The 23,501-nt window shown below is 51.7% G+C and overlaps 1 protein-coding gene across 8 annotated transcripts in view; it reads left to right on the forward strand.

The window, feature by feature from the left end:
• Positions 1-514: 514 nt before the first annotated feature.
• Pde9a (phosphodiesterase 9A) overlaps positions 515-23,501 on the forward strand; it is a 92,066-nt gene continuing 69,079 nt past the window's right edge. For 7 of the 8 annotated variants that reach the window (XR_015644529.1, XR_015644532.1, XR_015644530.1 and 4 more), the window contains exon 1: positions 523-625. Coding sequence is in view for 4 of the 8 variants with exons in the window: in XM_087596808.1 (XP_087452934.1) it covers positions 557-625 (69 nt within the window). In the remaining 4 variants the exon portion in view is untranslated. 8 annotated transcript variants of the gene reach the window in all.

The following is a 23,501-nucleotide window of genomic DNA, read 5'->3' on the forward strand; positions in this document are numbered from 1 at the left end:
GTAGAGAGAGAAAGGAGGGGAGATGGGGAAAGAAAAGATGGCAGAGTGGGAGGCTGAGTAGGGGAAGGAAGAGGGGCGAGAACGCGGGAGAGGGGAAGGAAGAGAGGGGCGAGAACGCGGGATAGAGGAAGGTGGGCAGAGAAAGCAGGAGGAGGTGGGAGGGAGAAAGAGGAGAGTCTGGGAGACAGGAATAAAGGGGGAAAGGCTGGGAGGGAGGGGGCAGAAATGAGAGGGAGGAGGAGGAGGAGGAGAAAGGGTGCGGAGGAAAGGAGTGAGTGAGGAGGGGGAGAGGCGTTTGGGAGGAGCCCTGGAGAGAAAGGAGCTAGATGGAGAAGAGAAGGGGTTGAAGGAGGGAGGGGAGGGGAGACGAGGGGATGGAAGGGCGGGGCGGTCCAGCGCCGTGGGAGGAGGGGCGTGTGGAGGCCGCGAGCTGCCAGCTCTGGTTGGCTGGCCGCCCCCGCCCCTCCCCCGCCCCTCCCCCCCGCCCCCGCCCTCCCGGCGCCGCGGCCGCGGCGAGAAAGTAAGGTGAAAAAGTCCAAGAGCCGCTGCGGGCGCAATGGGGGCCGGCTCCTCAAGCTACCGGCCCAAGGCCATCTACCTGGACATCGATGGACGCATCCAGAAGGTACCCCGACCTCCCCTCCCTCCGCGGCCTCCGTGCGCCCTAATAGGCGCAGGTGTCCCCACCGCGGGCTCGGAGCCCACGGACCAAGCAGATCTTGGCGGCCCGCGGTGAGCGCAGGGTCCCCGGGAGGCACGGCAGCCTGAGGTGCAGACCCGCAGGGCAGGTCTCAGGTGGACAGTGACAGACTTGGGGGATCCTGCCTCTGCACCCTGTGTCCTCGCGGGGACTGAAGGGACTCGCTTTTGGCTCCACTGTACACTGCCCTCCCAACCAACTTGAGCCACGTAGGAGTGCGGTTCGCCACAGACCCTTTTTGTTCGTGGCCCCTCCCCTTCTAAAGACCCAGCTCTGGACACGGAGTGCCCTTGACTTCTGTTGATATCGACAAAAGGACAATAGGCAAGCTGGCCTGGAAGGGGGTGGGGGGGTTGTCACATTAGCTCTTCCTAAAGTGCCAATGTTAAAGCGTTATGAGGAAATTCCACCCGGACCGCAGCTGGACATCTCAGGGAAGCCGGGCAGCTTGCTGTGAAGCCAGCAAAGGAAGCCAAAGAGGGCTGCCTGCTGGGTATGGGCCTTCTGTCTCAGGTGTGCGCTCTCTTAACTGGATGGTTGGCTTGCTTCACCAGTAGGAAAGACCAACCTTCCACTCTCAGCCTGTCCCTGGGAAAATGGGAAGTCCCATCCCTCCTCCAAGGTGGTCCCTTCGGATAGGCTCGATGACTTGGGATGGCGGGAGGCACCTTCAAGCATCACTGGTCAGCTTCTTACTTAAGCAGGAAGGTCAGGTGCGGGACCAGATCCAGATGCCTGACTCCTAGAGGGATCTGGAGTATGGATCTGGAGGGATCTCATAGCTATGCTATGGAGATGTAACAACCCTCTTCTTCCTCCCGGAGGAGGAGGAGGAGGGAAGGGCTCTCCTCGTGTCTCTTCCTGCTTCAGTCCATTTGAGCGCACAAACATGCACACGGATGTGTTCATGTATGTGTACACGATGTGTATACAAAGCCCACATCTGTACACATACATTTCCCCACACCCTGCTAAATGAGAATTTATTAATGATCTGCTTATTTATTTATCTATTTATTTATTTTAATGTCGGTGCAAGGAGTGGGCTTCACACATACGAGGCAGATGCTTTGCCACTAACCCATATTGCTGGCCCTTCATTCATCTCTTTAAAAAGGAAAGATGGGCTGTCACCTGGCCAGCAGTGGTAGGAGGTCCTTCCTAAAATCTCCCCAAAGGTCCTCAAAGATCTGCTGAGCAATGAGTGGAAAGTGGAAGGCAGGTTTAGGAGGGCCTGATCGGACTGGTTTGTCCCTGTGTAAGCTGGGTTTTCCCAGTGGACCTACCTGGACTTGGGTAGCCTCTGGAAAGGTCACCTAGAAGCCAAACCTGGGGGGGGGCGGTGAGGGAGTGGGGACAGGCACCTGCACTAGGCTAGAAAGTCACAGCGCTGGGTAGAGGCAGACCTGATGCAAGTGTTGGCTCTGCTGCTCTGGGCTCCTCTGGCTGCCATCCTCTGGGAAGGGATGGTCTTATCTGCTTTATAGACTGTAATGAGAGCAAATGGGAGATATAAACAGTGCCTGGAACATCGCAGAACACGAGAGGCATCATTCTCGCTGTCTCTGCCTCTCCATAAACATCTTTGCACTCAGCCCAAGGAGCAGAGACTGGCGGAGCAAGCGGGCCCCCACCCTGTCACTGTGGTCCGTCCATCACTGATCCTGGGCACTCTGTCTTTAGCACTGGGTGCTGAGGTGAACCATTACCCCGATGAGAACCAGGTCTTTGGGTTTCCCGGTGTCTGTGTCAGCTTCTCAGGCTCCACACCCTGCAGCCCTGCACCCATCCACACTGCTGGGACCTTGGACATCAGTGCAAAGTATTTCCTCTTCCTAGGCACTGGGCTCATCTGAAAGTTCCCAGCATGCAACTGTTCCTGGCTTACACTTACCCACTCCATCTCTTCTCCATGGGAGGTCAAGGAGCAAGCTACTATTGCTTCCCCAAGAAAAGGCTTGGGATGAGATAAGACTGTATGTTGCCTTCTGTCACACAGCCATCATCATCTTGATGAGGAGCTTGCCCGTGGTTCCTGCCAACTCCTGGCCATCCCAGCTCCAGGCAGATTAGGAAGCGACCATATTGCTAACGCTGACTTTTTCAAGTGTTTATCTGTCCAGCAAAGTTCGGGGAGAAGACTCCAGGCCCTCTTGGTCTTACCAGGGTGGGACTTAAAGGAACCAGTGTAGCAGTTTGGCTGCCATTTGGTGCTGTTTTTGTGTGTGTGTGTGTGTGTGTGTGTGTGTGTGTGTGTGTGTGTGTGTGTAGACAATTCCAGGTGCACACGGCACCCAGCATTCTTTAATGGGGATGGCAGCAAGAATTGGGGGAGGCGAGGAATTCTATCTCTGAGGCATTTCATGTAAAATCTGTAAGGCCCTTAGGTGGGTGGACACCATGCTTCCCCAGGGTCTTGGGACCTCCACCTCCCATCTCTGCTTTGGTTGGTTGCCGCGTCTGTTTTCTCAGCTATGAAGTAAGGATACAAGTGGGCGTACTGCTGTACAGCTTAGACAGATGAGGCGGATCAGGTAGCCAGTGAGTCATGCACTCCCTGAAGTCGGATGTTGGAGGCTGGGGTCCAGCATGATAGAGACTCAGGGTCCTGCATTAGCCTGTGCGAGCCATTGCTGTCCCTCTGGTCTGGGGATAGCAAGCTCACAGATGGTAGGCTGGCTAACATTTTACAGAAGGACATGGCGGGGCCCCTCTCATCATTGGTGGGGCCTCGTGGATTGCTGTCCATCCTCTGTGAAGTGGGGGGGGGTAGCCTCCCATCACACAGATCAGGAAGCCTTTAGGATGTACTGTGTTAAAATCTTCCAAATGGCCAAGGGGCAGTGTGACCTGTCTAACCAAGTCTCTACAGTCCTGTCCCACTGGTTCCTCCGCTTGCCAGGATGCACAGATGGGGACCAAGAGGTCCTCAAGTTAAAGAAACAGGGAGTTGAGAGCCGGATCTGCTCTAGAAACGAGGCCCCCTCTATCTTTGCAGACCTCAGTACTTGGCCCTTTATCTTATCTGCAGGGGACGAGAATGAGAACACCGAGCTTACCCACTTAGGGATGACAAGCAGAAGGCACTTCCCAGCAGGGAGCCAAAGAGCCCCTGCCTGGTAGCTTAGCCAGGCCTGGGTTATGGGGAAAGCCTAAGAGGCCTTTGGGAGCCTCAGGCCAACCCAGCCTTGGGTTGGGCAAGGGGGAAGCTTAGAAGCCTTTGTTGGAGCCTGGCCCTGGTCTGGTAAGCGCCCTCCCCTCAGCCACTCTAAGCTGCCTGTGGCTTTGTTCCAGGCTATCTCTGCAGCTGGAACCCCTGGTCTTACTATGGAAACAGCCACTTGAGTTTTGCTGAGCTGTTTCTGTTTGAAATGGGAAAAAAAGCCACAGGCAGGGCACCGGGGCATCAGGAAACTGGTCAGTATCCCTGTTGGAAATGGTCTGCCCCTGGGGATGTGGCTGCCTGGCCTTTGTCCTGCTTAAGCCCAGAGCTCAAGGTGCCAATGCCTGCTTGGGGCTTGGCACCACACTTCCTGGGCTCCACCCGGCCTGGTTCTATCGCGCTTTTATGGAACTGACAGGCTCTGACCTGCTGTCTCCACAGTGAAGGTTTCCTCTTTGGTGCAGCCCCTCTGCCCTGAAAGTCCTCTGCCCTGCATGCCCTGCGTGTATACCCTGCTGGGTCGCTCACTGGGATTGTGGCTCCCTGCTCTCTGTTTCTCCGGCATCTTCTACCCTGCCTAGGCCTTTTCCAACTGTAGGGCCCTCGGGAACTCAGCCTTCTTTCCTAGCTCCATCTCTTCAGTGGGTCCACCTTCTGCTGTTCGAAGAATGTACCTACCTCAGCTTGCTCCTATGGGGAGCATTGGGCCACCTACAGTGTCCCTCCCCTAGGATATTCTGTCTTGTCCTTTCACTTCGGAGCAGGTGGGCCTGCCCATCCAGACACACAGTGGCTAACTTTCCACTATCTGATCTCCTCATGCACACCAGAAGAGGGCATCAGATCCCATTACAGATGGTTGTGAGCCACCATGTGGGTGCTGGGATTTGAACTCAGGACCCCTGGAGGAGCAGTCAGTGCTCTTAACCACCGAGCCATCTTCTCTTACTCATATCCACGTGCTGCTTACAGCCGGAAGATCTGGGTCAGTCCTGTGGGTTCTGGCTCCCGCTGTCCTCTCTCTCATCGGACTCGATTCAGAGACTCCCCTTGGCTCACCCTTAGCAGTTGCAGAACAACCCGTGCATCTCCCTAAGCTGTGTTTATAACTTAGGCTCTCTAACCGGATAACGGGTGCAGCGCCTTGAGAGCAGTGGTGAGTCAGAAGAAGAGGGGCGTCCTCGTCTTTCGGGGTCCAGCGTGAAGTTAGAGAGGGAGCAGAGGGCCACATGGATGCCCAGCTCTGTGTCTATCCTGACCTCTGACCTGAGATAGCCCCAGGGTCTCTACCAGGGTCAGAGCTGATAAGCAAGATCACCTCAACTTACCTGATGGGACAAATATCTTAGGAAGACCTTGGAAAGTCAATGGGAAATCAGAGACCAGGCCCTGGCCCCGCCTATACCCAGCTTTGATCTGAGGTTCCTTGATCTGAGGTTCCTTTTAAGCCAAACATTCCGAATGGCCTTTGGCCTGGAGGGGATGCTACACGGTCCAGTCTAGCTCGACACTGTCAGAGGTGACTGCTGATAACCTGCAGCCTTCTGGAAACACTGGGGTTGGTTGCCCTGTGGCCCAAAGAGATCGCTCTGCTCTTGATGATTACAGAACAGGGTCCCCTGGTCCCTGTAGCGTTTGATTCTGTTCTTGCCGACTGGGAGGTGGTGTCCTACTTTGGTTTCTGTGGACCTGATAAGGGCCATGACCAGAAGCAACTTGGAGAGGAAAGGATTCATTTGGCTTATGCTTCCGGTCACAGTCCATCTCTGAGGGAAGTCTCGGCAGGAAGTGAGGCAGAAAAACAGAGAAATGCAGTTTACTGGCTAGCCTGCCCTGGCATATGGTCTGCCTTCTGAGTGCTGGGATTGAAGGTGTACCCTACCACACCCAACTCGGCTTGCTTTCTTAGATGACCCAGACCTATCTGCCCAGGGTGGCACTGCTCATGGTGGGCCGGAAGTTCCTACATCAAATCAAAAATCAAAGCAATTCCCCATAGAGATGGCCCTTGAGGCTCTCTCCTCTCAGGTGACCCTTGGTTGTATTGGGTTGACGGTAAAAGCTAACTAGGACAAATCTGGGTGGTGGTATCACATGCAGGGGTGGCACACGCCTTTGATCCCAGCACTCAGGAGGCAGGGGCAGGCAGATCTCTGAGTTTGAGGTCAGCCTGGTCTACAGAGTGAGTTCCAGGACACAGAGAAACCCTGTCTCAACTCATCCCCCGGCTCCCCACCCCCAGTAACCTAACCAGGACAGATGTGAAAGTCATTTTCTTCTCTGGAGAAGTGGGAAGATGGTGACATTCCCGCAAAGGGACTATGCAGAGGCTGGTGACTCACGGGGCAGACGGAGACCCGGGAAACTAGGTGATGTCCAGCTGCTCCTCAGACCTAAGTGACCTGCTTCTCGATAGCTTTCCCACCCAGAGATATGACAAGTTCAAGGTCCCAGAGGAAGCTGTGGCAGGTACCACCTTGTCTCTCATTATTCTCCCAAATCCACTGAGTCTGACCAAAAGTAGCCGCAGACAGAAAGACAGGACCAGGACCCTAGGCTCCAGACACTTCCAGCTCTGACTTATATAGAAGCCACATCTGTTGGGACCAATTCGTGCCCAGAGTCAAAGGGGTCAGAAACCTCACCAGAGTGCATTGTGAATGAGGGCCCATCTGGCCTCAGAAATGTATAAAACACAGCTCTGGTCACTTGTCCCCTCTCAAGAGCAAAGGAAGGACATGCTAGTGGACACACAAACCGAAGATGAGGCTGAAACAGGTCTCGGTGCCAGCAGCGGGAGCACCTCGGGGCATCCCAGCTGGACTCTGCTCAGATGACTGACTGACCGAGTGGCCGGTGTGCCCATAGCTCCTCACTGCACAAGAAAGCCCCCTCCCATCCAGTCATCAGGGTGCCGGTAACCCAGCAAGCCGCACCCCTGAGAACGGGGGCAGGGGGGTGAACGGGGATAAGGACAGAGGACTGATAGGGAAGACTGACCGAGTCACCAGAGAAACACCTCCCTGCAGGGTCGCTGCCCTGAGCACAGGGCTTCAACTTCCCAGGAGTCCAGCTGCAGCAGTTCTACCCACAGAAAGTGTGCTCTGTGACGGAACCGACCCCTAGGGTCTGAGAAGTGACCGTGACCTCTGACAGCCCACAGCGTGTGCATCGGCATATCCTGAGCACAGACAGCAGGTGCTCAGGCTGCAAGCACAGGGAGTGTGCAGTTGCGTGCGCACTCCCCGTCTCACCCTGCGCACCTCTATGCCCCTTCTCCGGTCACACACTGGGAACATCTGTCCCAGACAGAAATTCCCTGTAGCTTTTTTTTTTTTTTTTTTTTTTTGGTTCTTTTTTTTCGGAGCTGGGGACTGAACCCAGGGCCTTGCGCTTCCTAGGTAAGCGCTCTACCACTGAGCTAAATCCCCAGCCCCTCCCTGTAGCTTTTAACCTTCACCCTTTAGACCTGCTCTCTATTTTTTTTTCTTATAGTGATAAACTGTATGTAACATTGTAACATTGTTAAATGCAGGGTTCAGCAGCCCTCACTGAACTCGCTGTGCCCTGTAGCCAGCCCTTTGGTCTTCTAGCACTTTCTCTAGCAGAAAGACAGTTTGGTCTCTATGAAACATGGACTCTGTACCATGTCTGAGCCCTGGCATCCTCTCCTTACATCCAGTCTCCATGACTGGATGGCACTGAGGAGGCCAGAAGGGAAGGCAGCCCCACCAAAGGCACAGGTAGAACAGGACACACTGACCTACCCCCTAGCTGTGGGCTTCAGGTTCATTTGTGTGTGTGTGTGTGTGTGTGTGTGTGTGTGTGTGTATGTGTTGTAATGCCCAGGGGTGGAGTGATGGTCTGCAGGCAAAGCCAACCTGACAGTGAAAGGCGCTGTGTGGGAGAAAGATTTCCACTCTACCACATTGCCTCCTGGCCCCTTGATCCTGTCAAGTTCTAGCCCCTCACTTAACAGCCTCCTGGGACTGTTCCATGGGTTTTTGGTAAAATAGAGCCCACCTCTGGAGTGGTGGAAGTTGGAGAGTCTGTTTAGCCCAGGGCTCTGGCGTGTGGGCAGACTGCTCCTCCAAAGTGGTTTGAGCTGAGCATCTAGAAGTCACCACAACAAGTGTCCAAATGTAGCCACATGGGCCTGTTTATAGTCAGGTAGCCAGTTGCAACTGGCTGATTGATTGATTGATTGATTAATGATTGATTGATTAATGATTGATTGATTGATTGATTGATTTTGGAGCCCATGGATAAGAAGGCTTGGTTTCAGGACACAACCCTGGCCCATGGCTCACATAACAACGTCACTCAGGTCCTGCGGGGCTGAATTAAAGCTTAAGCTGTCTGGGTTCGGTCCCCAGCTCTGAAAAAAAGAAAAAGAAAAAAAAAAAAAAGCTTAAGCTGTGATTAAAGGCTGGAAAAGCAGTGACCGTGTGTGCTTGAAAACATCTGAGACTCCCTGTGAGAGCCAAGGGTGCCATGGCTGCTAACCGAAAGCCACAGCTCAGAGTCTGGCTGTGGAGATAGCCAATGACCACATTGCCTCTGGGAGTCTGTACTGATGATGTTTCCATTGCTGTGACAAAATACCAGGCCCAGGGCAACTTATAGAAAGAAGAGCTTATTTGGCATACAGAGATCTGAGAGTCTGTTGTGGAGGAGGAGTGTGGCTGGGTGAGCAGCAGGCATGGTGGCAGGAGCTAGATGCAGTTCACACCTGGAACTAGTTCACACCTGGAGCTTTGTTCACACTTGGAGCTTTGTTCACACTTGGAGTTTTGTTCACACCTGGAGCTTGTTCGCACCTGGAGCTAGTTCACACCTGGAGCTAGTTCACACCTGGAACTGCAAGCCTGAAGCTAGTGGTAGCAGTGCAGGACCATAAACTCTAAAAGCCACCCCATTGACATACTTCCTCCATCAGCTCCACCAACTGGGGATCAAGTAATTAAGCACCCTAGATGGTGGATGACATCTTATTCGAACAACCACAGCCTACAGGAAATGTTCTGTGCCTAGGCTGAGCCCCTCAAAGCCAGTGTGGGAGGTGATGATGTCTGTGTCACCATTGCTAGGGCGGATGAAGTAGTTAAGGGAGGAGAAGTGACAGGTAGATCTGTCACTTCTGGGCTGTAAGGACATAGTACTATGACCAGCTTAGAGGAGAAAGAGGGCTTGCCTTAGCACATAGGGGGCTTCAGCATAGAAATCAAATCCAATTGAAGGTTGAAGGTCCAAGGTCCAAGGTCATAGTGTCTCAAGGCTGGTTCCTCCCAAGGCCTCTTCCCTTGACTTCCAGGCAGCAGCTGGACATCCTTCTGTAGGTGCTGTGTCTGTGCCCTGCTTGCCTCCTGGAAGGTTATGAGTAGTGTCGGATCTCTCCAACATTCTCACCGTGACAGTGGTGACTCCATCACCCCGTGAAGCCCTCGTCTCTGGTACTCAGTCTAAAGTGCAGGCAGTGCAGGGGTTTGAGGGAGACACAGTCCAGCCCCCAGAGTCTCTCTGGAGAAGTAGAAACGAGCCTCTTTCCGCCTCCTGGCTTCTGGAGTTCTAAGTGACAAAAGGAAAGGAGTGGACACAGGTCACCACGGTTATTATGGTGACCCAAGGCCCACATCTGTGGTGGCTTCTCTGTAACCTTGTGGCAAAAGCTGCCCATGCCTGTTTCTCCCCATACTGAGACAGATGCCTTCCCACTCAGGACTTTTCCCTACATACACTTGTCTCTCCGCCCCTCTTGGCTCAGGAAAGGCCAAATAAGGAAAATGCAAATACCTAGAAGGTTTTGCAGCCAAAGAGGTTCTCAGAAGACCCCACCCCTCTACCCCCAGATGCCTACCTGTCTATTGGGCCTAACTACTCAGATACCAAATCTGTAGAGGATGGGGGGCTATCCATTGGTATCAAGAGGGAGAGATGGTGAAGTTCCTGACAGGCAGAATGGGAAAGGAAGGACCAGTGTGGACAGTCCTTAGCTGGATGGGTGGGCAGAACATAGTACTTTGAGGGAGATTATTAAATTATACTGAAAGCAATGTATACTAACACTGGGCTATATGGGCATAGCCCATGTGAGGTACCTGGGCCACGAAGCCATCACTAACTCACTAGAAGGGAATCTCTGCCTGTTTTTCAGACATGTCACGGAAGCTCTAATTATGGGAGTTTCTGTCTGAGGTCTTAGACCCTTTGCTTCCAGTAGGTGTCCCATATGAGCCACACCCGAGCCCTCTTCAGAGCCTCAATGGCACCACCTCCATGGATCCTCCTGCTTCCCAAGGGGATCACGAAGACTGTCTGCCTCTGTTCCTGGGCTCATTGAGTAAACAGCGCCTCCCACTGGGGCTCTGGTGGAAGCTCTCTCCTTACCGTTCCCATGGTATTAGTCATGGCAGGGTGCAAGGCTGCCTGCCATCCCCAGCCTTCTATTTTGGTTTCTAAGGAGGAAAGTTTCTAGAGGTTTCCATCATGACTACTGAGCACCATCACCTTGGCCCATGGTGAGGTAGGGCATCATGGTGGGCATTGCATGGTAATGTAGAGCTGCTCTCCTCATGGAGGGCAGGAATCAAAGAACAGGCCAAGAGGCTGGAGTCCCAACATCCCTTCAAGGGCTCTCATCATCTTTTTATCACTCCGTTCTCGGGTGCTGTCTTGAAGCCAGGATTCTAGGGGCAAACCTGGTGAGAGAAAGCCACCAGATTGCTATTAGGAAAGCCTCAGCAATGTCCCCCACAAACCCGTCCTTTGCCTGCCCTGAGCTCTGCACAGCACGTTTCTTAGTCTTTTGATCTCATGTTCTCTCTTTCCAGTTCCTGTGATTCATTATTTATAGTGGTGACATTGCCTTCAGACATTAAAAGTGTTAAAAAAGAGGAAAAAAAAAAAAGCAGAGTGACCAGAGCTTTGACGGGAGAGACACGTGTATCAAGACACGTGACAGACAAATCCAAGCAGAGGATCCTGAGACCGGCAGGGCAGTCAGGGATGCAGGTCCTGGAGTCTGCTGACAACCAGGCAACCTGGGGAGCTGGAGGAGTTTCAGAGGGTCAGGGTGGCCTTGTCCCTGCTTCCCGAAGTGGGATTCCCATAGACACCAGCCTCTTCTACTGGTGAGAGTTTCGGGGGTTGTAGCCCATCAGAGAGATAGGTGTAACATTTGCCTGTTAGCATTGCCGGATGTTCCCGACATCCGCGTCTTCCTGGAGGATTGAGAGTCGCATGCGTAGTACATGCTCTGTGAAAGAACACATACCCATAGTCCCAAGCTCAGGGTCAGATCTGGCATGGGACCAGGAACTCTGATCCTGGACTCCTTTTGCAGCATAATCGGGTCTTTCTAGGGTGATGTATTCTCCCAGCCCCAACATCTTGGGCTCAGGGAGGAAGTCGGAAGCAGACGGAGTGGGTGTTGTTCCCACCCTGGGGGTAGGGAAGTCTTGGTACACTACCTCAGAACGATGTCTCCCATCAATTGGATGGATGTGGTTTGATCAGGAGTCCTCAAAGGCCCATGGGCTGGAGGCTTGGACCCCAGCCTGGGACAACATTGGGAGGTGGAGGGATCATCGGGGGATGGAGTCTAATGGGGGTATTTAGGGCATTGGAGGTGTGCGCTCTCAGAGATGTTGGAACTGGCACCCCCCTCTTCCCTCATTTCATGTCATCTCTATAAGACGAACAATGATGCGTCTCACTGCCCTGCAAGCCTGCTGCCTTACTGCTGGCCAACTGCAGACTAGAACCACTAAACCACAAGCCAAACCATACATCCCCTTAGTAAGCTGACTGTCCCAGCTCTTTGTTCCAGGAAGGGAAAATTGGCTCACACCGTGGCCTAGCTGGATATCTCATGTCATGACCTCTCTAGGGACAGGGGGTTGGGGGTGGAGTGGGGAAGGCAGGATACCTGGGGGCTGCTCTTTGTATACACAGAACATCAGCTTCTCATAGGCAGTTCTGGACTTGGCTGCTCCCCTTCATGCGCTCCACACGCTGTGGGCTACATCAGCTCACAGCTGCCGTCGCACGGGTTACTGAATCCCACTTCCTGTAGGACATCACTCTGTCTGTACATTGCACTTCATTTCTTTCCCTTGCCCTTGTCGTGTGGCTTTGGGAAAGTGACTTAACTCTCTGAGCCTTACAGTCTGCAAAATAAGAGTATCCACTCCAGATGAGTGATTTAGGGAGCAGAAGTATCACGCGTTTCAGTAAATGGTGAAAAGAGGGGACCACTGCCACCACCCCTGTCCAGGAGACCTCAATTTCTACACCAGGACCTGACCAGGGGGATTGCCAGTGGTTTTCTTTTGTGCACCTATCATGTCATGTTTGTCTTACATTTAGAGATATACCATGAAGCACACGAAAAGTAATGTCAGCTGTGAGCTTGGAAGTCAGGCTGAGCAGTGGTGGGGCCAGAGGGCAAGTGCTGGAACCTCTTGGGGCTGGGGGTGGGGAGCTGACATAATTTCAGTAATAGGTCTGGAGCACAGTAATAAATGGAAATTTCTGTTATTGTTTCATACTCTTTTTCAAACGCAACGACCAGAAAAACAACATCTCCTGCATTAGAAAGGGAAATGAGGCCTAATACAGTCTTGATTTTAGCAAACAAAACAGCGTGATTGCCTGCTGGTTAGCCATAACCATCTTGGATATGACGTCATTGCCAAGCACTCCGAAGCAAGAGACAGTGCAGATAGACTGGAGTGCTGAAATTTACATGTGGAATTAATAATTGGGGGGTGAAATTCAAATATGGGTGGGCGATGGGTAGGTGGATGGATGGGTGGACAGATGGATGGGTCGTTGGATAGATGTAAGGTGGCTGATGGATGGATGAATAGATAAGTAATGTTAGGCTCGTTGGTGGGTGGATGGATGGATGGATGGATGGATGGATGGTAGACCAGATGGATGAGTGATGGACAATGGCTAAGAGGGTGGATGAAGATATAGATAAGATGGGTGTGGATGGAGATGTAGGTGTTAATATAGATAGTGGGTGGGTGATAGAATGGATGATGGGAGTTGGATGCATGGATGATGGGGAGTTGGATACATGGATGATGGGGGAGTTGGATGCATGGATGATGGGGAGTTGGATGCATGGATGATGGGGAATTGGATGCATGGATGATGGGGAGTTGGATGCATGGATGATGGGGAGTTAGATGCATGGATGATGGGGAGTTGGATGCATGGATGATGGGGAGTTAGATGCATGGATGATGGGGGAGTTGGATGAATGGATGATGGGGAGTTAGATGCATGGATGATGGAAGGGTTGCATGCATGGATGATGGAGGGGTTGCATGCATGGCTGATGGGAAGTTGGATGCATGGATGATGGGGAGTTGGATGAATGGATGATGGGGAGTTGGATGCATGAATGATGAGGGAGTTGGATGCATGGATGATGGGGAGTTGGATGCATGGATGATGGGGAGTTGGATGCATGGATGATGGGGAGTTGGATGCATGGATGATAAGGAGTTGGATGAATGGATGATGGGGAGTTGGATGCATGGATGATGGGGAGTTGGATGAATGGATGATGGGGAGTTGGATGCATGGATGATGGGGAATTGGATGCTTGGATGATGGGGGAGTTGGATACATGGATGATGGGGGAGTTGGATGCATGGATGATGGGGAGTTGGATGCATGGATGATGGGGGAGTTGGATGAATGGATGATGGGGAGTTGGATGCATGGATGATGGGGAGTTGGATGCATGGATGATGGGGAATTGGATGCATGGATGATGGGGGAGTTGGATACATGGATGATGGGGGAGTTGGATGCATGGATGATGGGGAGTTGGATGCATGGATGATGGGGAATTGGATGCATGGATGATGGGGAGTTGGATGCATGGATGATGGGGAGTTGGATGCATGGATGATGGGGGAGTTGGATACATGGATGATGGGGAGTTGGATGCATGGATGATGGGGAGTTGGATGCATGGATGATGGGGAGTTGGATCAATGGATGAGTGGATGGATGGAAAGACAGGTAAGATGGATGATGGCCAGAGACGTAGGTCTTAGGATAGATGGCTAGATGGATGGATAGAGGATGCATGAATGGGCAGATGGATAATGGATAAATGGGTTATGGAGAGATAGGTGTTAAAACAGATAAGTGGGGGGCAGATGGATGGAGAGAAAATATATAGATAGGTTGCAATGTTTTCTTTGGTAAACATGTTTTTATTTGGAGATAGAATATGCAGTTTTGGTACTGGTCTCGATATTAAATATTTTCATGTTAAATACTTGTTTCGCAGGCACTGTAAAGGCTAAAGTATAGAACACACACACATACACACACACACACACACACACACACACAAACACACACACATGCACTCACACCTTTTAATCCCTCCAAAACTGTCAAGGCAATGCCCCTGTGCTGGAGTCTGCTGTCCTGGAAAGTGGCCCAGCTGGATTTCACTCACCCAGCAACCAGCCTGAGAGGCTCTGGCAGCTTTGGGGATGGGCAAAGCCTGACAGTCCCACAGAGGCTTATGTAAAGGCTTAATAGCTGGCAAAAGCTTTAGAGAATGAATCAGTCTGTGATGGACAAAGTAAAAGGACCACGAATTGGTTTGTTCTCCTCGGAGGAAGGAAGGAGCGAAATCAATACTCACTCTCATTAAATACCAGCAGTTGAGAGTCAGGCAGACCTGAACTGTGTCTCCATCCTGGGTGGGACAGCATGGCACAGAACTGGGAGACCCCCTTCTTCCCCATGGAGAGCAACTGAACCAGTTTCAGGCAGTACCAGCGATCCTGCATCCCGGGCTCCGAGACCTACAACTCAAGTTTGCATCAGAACCAGCACCTACTCCATCCTTTGTCTATATCTGTGTGGCTGGCTCCTGAGGCCCCCTTGCCCTGTCTCTGTTTTGAGAATTGTCTCTGCCCCAGTAGCCCTTGATGATAATGGTGGTGGCAATGTTGATAGAGTTATTGTTATACACCATAAAGCCAAGGGACACAGGGCTGGGGAGATGGTTCAGCAGTTAAGAGCACTGACTGCTCTTCCAGAGGTCCTGAGTTCAAATCCCAGCAACCACATGGTGGCTTACAACCATGTAATGGGACCCAATGCTCTCTTCCGATGTGTCTGAAGATAGCTACAGTGTGTGTGTGTGTGTGTGTGTGTGTGTGTGTGTGTGTGTGTGTAGTAAAACTTTTAAAAAAAACAACCAAGGGACACAAAATATACCTTAGTGGTCCTCACTGGCAGTTGGGCCTTGGAGGCTGGCAGGACCTATACCCTGTGTATATGTCTATGGGCTGGTTACTCAGAGGAGCTCATCTAGGCCTGTGGGAAGGACTTCCCCATCTAGAGCCTGCTTACTGAACTAGGGGAGACCTCAACCCTCCTGGAGAGAGCTCAGACTGATTGCTCACTGGCCACCGTTGGAACACCGCCGATTCTCAGTCATGGTTCTTACTAAGCCCTTCTGTCTACCAGTATCTGCCGCCCTTCTGACACACTAGGACACAGCGACTTGTCAGTAGAGGTCAGTGGGCCACTTAGGGCAAGTACAGCCTCGTTGACAGGATTCTGGAGCTGGCCTCCTCTTGTCCCACACTGATGGAAACTCCCAGAAATCCTGGCCGGCATGCTGAGGCCACATGTCCTGGGTGTCTGTTTCTTACGAAATGGTCTTTGAAGTGCTAAGGTTCCTGGGTTTAGATGGGCCATCCTGTAGTCACAGTTGCCACTCCACCATGTCGTTGATATATAAAGCTCTCTCCTGCACAGGTAAGTCCTCACGGCAAGCCTGTAAGCCACTTTCTACCTCAGAGGAGCTAAGACACCTGCGCTTGCTCTTGCGGATGCCATCCTGCATCCGTGTGCCGGATTTCTCTCTACTTGCTTGACTGCCATATGTGTACTTGAACCAGTGTATAACCCCAGCGCCTAAGCAGAGCAATCCTGGAGATTTGAGACAGCCAAGAGAGCAGGAGCTGTAGACAGTCCTGGGTCTTCTGAGGCAGGGCACAGACGGCCACAGACACTCAGTCCCAGAAGTCTTGGCTAGTAGACCACCCTTGCTGCCAGGACCCCACCCTCCTCAGCCCTAATGGCTGGGGAGTATAAGGCAGAAGTTTGCCCAGTCTCCAAAACTGACCCGTTTTCTTCTCACAGACTTGCACACAGGCCTAATATGTAAAGCAGATATAGGCCGCTAAGTCACTTATTTTGCGAGCCACGTTCATAGCACTCCGTATAGTATGAGTGGCAAGAAGGAAGGACATGTGCGGCCTCGTGCTTGGAGTTGGGGTCCCAGGTGGCAACTGTAGGCTCACGTCAGCCTCAGGGTCACTTTGCTTCTGCACGTCATGGCAGCTCTCAAATTAAGACAAACCCCCGCCTTCTGGTCCCATAAAGTTGTACTAAGATGATCCTGACTGTTTAGCTCCTGAAGCCAGGAGAGGCCTGAATACCTGTGGACAACGGCCTGTGACTCACCGGGAGAGTCGCCTGGGACACTCGGATCTCCGGAACATTGAACATGTGGGAGCACCTGAGGCGTGGACCCACAGCGTTCCCCCTCTGAATTCAGCACTGCCATTCAGAGCACCTTGTCATTCTGTTTGGTCTGTACACCCTCAAGGTCACTCTCAAGGCCTTGGGGATCTTTGTAAAAACAGTGCTCAGCTTCTGTTTGCGTTCCTGAGGAACCACCAACCCTGCTTTGGCTTCCGCGCCTTTTACCCCTAGAGCCTCTCTAATGCCTCTCTTCCCTTCTGCTTTTCTCTGGGTCCCTCTCGCTCGCACAGCCTCCACGCCCAGCCATATGCTATTTAAGTTCCAACCTCCATTTTTCTGGTTAACTGTTCAACGCTTTTTCGTTCTTGGATTTGCGCCAAGGAATTTTCATTCCAAATTAAAAAAAAAAATGGCAGAGAGACCTTTTCTCCTCACTTGAGATTTTTATACATACTGAACCTCTTGCTCATACCTGGCTCTTTATCTGAGACTAACCTCGGCTTTGGGAGCGGGTTACCTTTTTCCTTGATTATAAAAGCCCCCCACATATTCGTGGCAGAAGACTGGGAAATGCAGAGTATTATCAGGAAAAAAAAAAAAGAATCTATTATCCTACCACCCAGTTGCAGGGTGCTTCATGCAGGTGTGCATGTGTGTGCACATGCGTGCATGCATGGGTACATGGGTGTCTTTCTTGCCACAGCTGCTCCTGTTCTTTTATTTTTCCCCACACAGCCTCCCATCTGCAACTCTCTCACTGGTTGCCTTAACTGGTCTTCAGAGGAACCATTTGAACGCGTTTGTAGTATTCTGTCTGGAGATGCGCTCGACCGAAACCATCCCATTGTTTATGAGACCCATGTGGTTTTTTTACTCCATGTGTTTGTGGTAAACTGTACCATAGGCACATCCCCAACTGCTGGCGGGATCCTGTGCCAAGCAGTGAGGTGGGCGTGAATCCAGAAGGTGACCTGGTTTGCTGGGCTGGCTGGGCGAGCTAATCTGTGGGCTGCATCGGAATGGTGTCTGGCCGCCCTCGTGAAGTCAAAGCTCTCACGGTTACTGCTGGTTCTCCCTAGAAATGGAATTCTGAGTCAAAGGGTGTACGCCTTACCTAACGGCTCTCCTAGGATTTCAAGGAGACCCGTTCCTTAGCTGCCGTCCTCTGTACCTCCTCAGAACCCACATGTAGCGTTGCCCTCATTCTTGAGGACTATGGTGGCTTTGTAGGAAGCTGCAGAGAGAGCACAGTGGGATCAGTTTCCCAACATGGCATCTTACAAACACCACCTCCTCCCCCATAATGCATTCTAGGCGCCAAGAGTGTCGTAGTTCACCTAGGGGATTCGGTCCTTCCTCGTTCCTGGACCTGATTTGTTCCACATCTATCACCTCCTGTGCAAGGTTCCTTCCTCAGGTTCTCAGCCCAGGAGGGGGCAGGTTCATCTCCGAGGGTCTAATGGCCTTCCTGACTTCTTTTCTTTTTCTTTTTCTTTTTTTCCGGAGCCGGGGACCGAACCCAGGGCCTTGCACTTGCTAGGCAAGCGGTCTACCACTGAGCTAAATCCCCAACCCCTCCTGGCTTCTTAATAGGCCAGATCTGGAGGGTTTTCTGTGATTACAGTTGCCCTGATTTCAAGACGCTAACCTCAACATTCTTGGTGAACAGTACTCTACAGGACAGGGTGCGGAAATGGAAATAACTGACAGAAAGCACTGGGTTGTTCCCACAGGGGGGACCTGCCCTTTACTTTTGTTACCAATTCGATTGTCATTAGTATTTGCTTTGATCTCTTGGGGCCAGCAAGGTTAACTTCTGACCCCACTGCCTCCAGATGCTAAAAAGACACAGGCTCAGGGAGCATCACCATCAAGTTAAGAGAACAAACGGAGTCTTCAAATGGTTAATCTGAGATTCGAGAGTCTGAAGGGGTGGGCAGTGGGGGGCCGGCGGTGGTGGGGGGAATGGGGAGGTGGGAGGGGGCTGAGGTAGAGGACCATGGGAATCCAGCAGCAAGAGACATGGAACACAGTAGGGTCCCAGCACCCTGGGCTCTTGTCATCCACGGTAGCTGTGAAGCTGCTAAGGAAGTGCCGGGCAGAGACTACAGAATTCCTACCAGCAGGATTTTACTGGGGATTTGTTACTCTGAGTTCAAAGAGACTTGGTGAAACATTGTTGCTCAAGCAATTGACCGACAAATTCTATCATCAGGGTTCCCGTAACTAGGGGACGTGAAAAGCTGTATGTTTTCCTGTAGCTAACTCCTTAGTGGGACTTCCCAACATGGCTCTAAAAAATATATGTGTACACACACACACACACACACACACACACACACACACAGTTTTGAAAGATAGCACAGGCTTTCAGCAATGTGGAGAGGAAACTCATGCCACCCCAGTTCCCACCCAGCCTTGCAGGATGCTGTGTCTTAATGGAGTGAGGCTGAACCACAGAGGAAGTTCCCAGGCACTGCGGCTCTGGGGGCAGGGGTGGGGGTTGCTGGGAGGCTGCTGCTAAGACTAAGTTTGCTTGGGGTTTTCCTTCCCAGCCCAGTCAACCCAACCCAAACCTCAATTGCTGTTTGATTATTGAATTTGCCCCCCGGGGGGGCCCTGGGGGAATTTCCTAACTGTAAAACTAACTACACAGGCCTGTGTTAGAAACCCACGGTTTCTGGTGGGCGCTGGCTTCAGGCCAATCTGTATAAACTGACCACATTACTGCTCCATGGTTAAGGGGAAGGTTTTCATTGAGAGAAGGGGAGGGGGAGGGGGAGAGAGAGGGAGGGAAAGAGAGAGACAGAGAGAGGAGAGAGAGAGAGAGAGAGAGAGAGAGAGAGAGAGAGACAGACAGACAGACAGACAGACAGACAGACAGACAGACATTTGGAAGAGTCCAGAGTAGAGAGACAAAGAAGTAGACTGAACAGGACCAGAAGACTGGCCATGACATGAGCTATCTTTGAAATAAAGTGAAATAAAGAAGAATGGCAGGGGACAGAAAATAAAGTAGCAGGAAGAAGAGTGGAGAATAGAACACTAGCAGGACCTTCGAATAAGAGTAGCAGGCGGGAGAGAAGGACCTGGAGGCTGGTGTGGTGGCATTGTACTGTACAGCGTGCTTGGGACTTGGGACTGAGCAACCTGGAGGCTAGCTAGCACGGATCTAGATCTGCCACAGGTGTATGTCACTTGAAGAGCCATGTGTCCCTCTTGCTGGAGGTGAGGGACATGATTCCTTTTGGTAGATGACAGCCAGTTTCACAAGTTCACGAGGAGTGCTGGCAAAAAGATAAAAATCTGACCACCAGAGATCCCCCCGTACGGGGCTGAGCTCCTCGTTGGATATTTTGGCTGCCTTTTGGAGTTTGGGGTAACTGGAGTTTCCTTTGGACCTGACACAATCCAAACCAGCATCTCACAGGCCCAGCAAGAAATGTGCATAGAAGTTTCAGGGAAGTGCTTCAGAGAGACAGGCAGAGATGAGCGGGTCCCTGATCCCTCAGTGTAGGGGAGTCCACGAGGAGCCACCAGCAGAAGTGTGCCAGGCAAGAGGCTGGCTGCTGTGCCCCTGGTCCCCTCTCTATTGGATTCTGGTTCTTCTGTACAGGCTTCAGTTTGCTCGGAAGCGGGGACAGTCTCACAGATGCCACGGCAGACATTTTTGGAATGAATAGAACCTGAATGTCAAGTGTAAATAGGAGAGAGTCAGCAAGAAGTCACTTTGTGTCTGGAACCCAAATCCAAGCTTCCGTCCGTACCAGTCTTCCTCATGCACCTGTGTGGGCTTCTTCCCATCTCCCTGGAACAGCTGCCCACCTTGGAAGCCAGACTGGGTTCCAGAAGTCTCCTTTAGGGTAGATCTCTGTCTAGCATGACTTGGTTAAAATGACAACTATTTGTTTCTTTAATCCCAGCACTGGGGAGGTTGAGGCAGGGGGATTACCTTGAGTTGAAGGCCAGCTTGTTCTGCAGGGAGTTCCAGGCCAACTAGAGCGTACATAGTGAGAAGCTGTTACCAAAACTGAGGGGGTGAGGCAGGGGGTGGGGGATGGAGATTATACAAACTGCGGGGGTGGGCGGGGAGAAATTAAAACCAGTTCTGTGTAAACTTTTTTTTAAAAGTTCTATGAGTACGTGGACTTTTCGTGTTCATTTTACCCTCGTGCTACAGAAATCCAAACTGAACCAGGGCAAAACAAAACAGCACAGTACCACCTAGCTAGTTTTAATCCTGAGATTTGCCTCAGAAAAGCCAATTCCTCCATTTTGGGTCAAATTTAAAGCAAGCTTTATTAAATATTAAGTACTGACCCAAAAAAGGAGGGGGGACTTTTGTCAGGACTTGTCCCGGAATTTCCCTGAAATGACCTCAAGACACATGTTGCAGGGACTTATAAAACCCATAGGCCACCATACTTTCCCATGAGGCATTGTTAATTTTCCAAGAACTACAACTCCCAGCATTCCAGGAAGCTACCTGGTCCTTCAGCAGGTTGAGCTTACAGGTTAGCTTTGGGCATTACACTAACACCTCCCCAGTACCCACCCTAGAGAAGGCTCGACCTCCAACATGCCCACCACGGGCAAGTCACTGAGTCTGATCACAGGTGCTTTGGACCAGGACACAAGCGAAGGCCGAGAGTGGGGTCCAGAAGCCCTTCCAGTAGGGTGAGGCCGGAAGGATCAGGGTTGGAGCCTGACTTCTGATCCTTGGAACTTAGGCCTGTCAAGTCAGCCAGTCCCCCTGGTGTGGCATGCTGCTTATCTGAAGGACGGTGTCTTAGTCGGGGTTTCTATTGCTGTAAGAGTCACTATGACCACAGCAGCTCTTGTAAAGGAAAACGTTTAATTGGGGCTGGCGTACAGTTCAGTGATTTAGTCCATTGTCATCATGGCGGGAAGCACAGTGGCGTGAAGGAAAACGGGGTGCTGGAGAAAGAGCTTTGAGAGCTCTACATCTGGATCAGCTGGCAGCAGGAAGAGAGAAAGACGCTGGGCCTGGCTTGAGCATCTGAAACCTCAAAGCCCGCCCCTCAGTGACACACTTCCTCCAACAAGGCCACACCCACTCCAACAAGGCCACGCCCAATAGAGGACAACAGAGTCCCTATCAGAAGCTCAGGTGGCTGACTCTTCTGTCCCTAGTGCCTTGTTCCCACAGAGCCCCACAGTCCTCTGTGTCCTGAGCCTACTCCTGACGCATCCCTATGGTGGCCCCTGTGCTCCTGTGGAACTCCCCATCCATCTCTGCAAGCTCCCAATCTCTTAGGAACTTTCCTGAAGTAGCGTGCAGGGGTCCTGGGCTCAGTTCCATCAGCATAATGATATGGGGTTACTATGGTTCTCCAAATCTTGCTTCTCTAAACTCTTGGAAGAAGGCATACACAGGGATGTTTATCGGAAAGTCTCCACCAGTGACTCTCAACCTATGGGTCTTGCTCAACCCCTTTGACAAACCTGTGTCCAAGAATATTTACGTGATGATTCGTAACAGTAGCTAAATTGCAATTATGAAGTAGCAATGAAAATAACTTTATGGTTCTGTTCACCACAACTTGAGGAACTAGCACCACTGGTCTCTACCCAACCAAGCTGACAGGTCCATTGATTGCCATTTAGCCAGAGCCCTGACCCCACTCCCCATGTCCCTTGCCTTCCTATACTCTTGAGAAGGAACCATGCAGCCCAAGAATCACTGAGCTGGGCCAGAACATCTATTCAAAGCCATGGGTGCTGCACCATACACAGCCTTGTCCATTCTTGAATGACAGTTTGCCAGGTCAAGAGTAGCTACTCCCCCAAGGAAATCGTGGGCACAGAGGAGCTCCACCCCATCCCTAGAAATCCCTCAGAATGTGCACTATAATCTCACTAAAATACAACTGGGTGCCGAACAAACTTATGGCTGGATTTGCATTTGACAACTCAAAGACCCGTGGAGACTTAAGTCAATAGTCTGATACGGCCATTGAGTTTCATGGGTACCCAAGATGGCGTGAGTCAGCATGGTATTCAGCCAGCCATGTTATTGTGGTTCATTTCCTGTGTTTTCCTCTGCTTGCTGCTCACTATTTCCCGGAGAGACCAGTGGCACTCTAGTTCTGTTGGCCCATTTGCAGAAGGGTAAACTGAGGGTCCCACAGCTCCAGTCTTGCTTACAGCTTTCAAGAGAATCTGGTTCAGAGAGAAGGTGATTCAGATTGAGGATGGAGCTTCTATCCCAGATCCAGCCTGGTTCTATAACCAGGTCCACAGCAGGGGGATGATTTGAGTATAGACTTTAAGTAACCAGGGTCAATAGTTACCCAGGTTAAACCCTCAAGGCCAGGTGACCTGAGATGAAACCTTGACCCCGGCTGAGCCCTCGAGGGCTCACACATGCCCCGGTGCCTCTGTGGCTTTGCTCCACTCTTTGGATTATGCTCAGTTTCTGTTAGCTCTGGGTGGGAGACCCGGGTGACTGACGCTTGGTGACATTCACAGGTCTCAGCTAAGACAGAGAAGCTCTCTGTTTCCCCGCTGTTTCTCTTGTCCATGTTTGAATATCACAGGGCTTCCCATCCAGCCACATGAAAGACTTTGGGGCTGATTTTCCATGCTTGCTTATGAACCCCAGCCCTGGTCTGTCTCCGGAAGCTAGAAGGAGGTACGAAATCCTGTGGATCTGGCTGCCTTGGCAAATCGTTTAAATCTCAACTTCTCTTTTCTCGCGCTGTCTGTTTCTGAGTAAGGGACAAAGGATCTAGAAAATTACTCAACACGTAGAACAGACAGGCCTGTGCCCTTTCCCATGAGGCTGTCTGAGGCTCTCCCGGCCACACACTGAAACCAGCTGGTTTTGGTCGTCAGAGGCAGTCGGTCCAGGCTGGATGTCTCCTGCCTCCAGCCATCCCAGCATCCTGACCTCTGGCTTCTTCCTACTCAGACCCTCCTGGCGTTGGCCCCGCTGGAGACTAGCAACAGAAAACCTCCACTCTCCTTCACGTGAGGTGACCGTGTTTCCAAAGATTTTCGCTCAACTCCTGTTGCAGCCAGTTCAAAAGAGACCTCTTGGCCGTGATCTTGGCCGGGGAAACGGAGGAATGT

The sequence above is a fragment of the Rattus norvegicus genome, chromosome 20 (assembly GCF_021556685.1).
Source record: "Rattus norvegicus strain SHRSP/BbbUtx chromosome 20, alternate assembly SHRSP_T2T, whole genome shotgun sequence".
In the NCBI taxonomy this organism is placed as follows: Eukaryota; Metazoa; Chordata; class Mammalia; order Rodentia; family Muridae; genus Rattus; species Rattus norvegicus.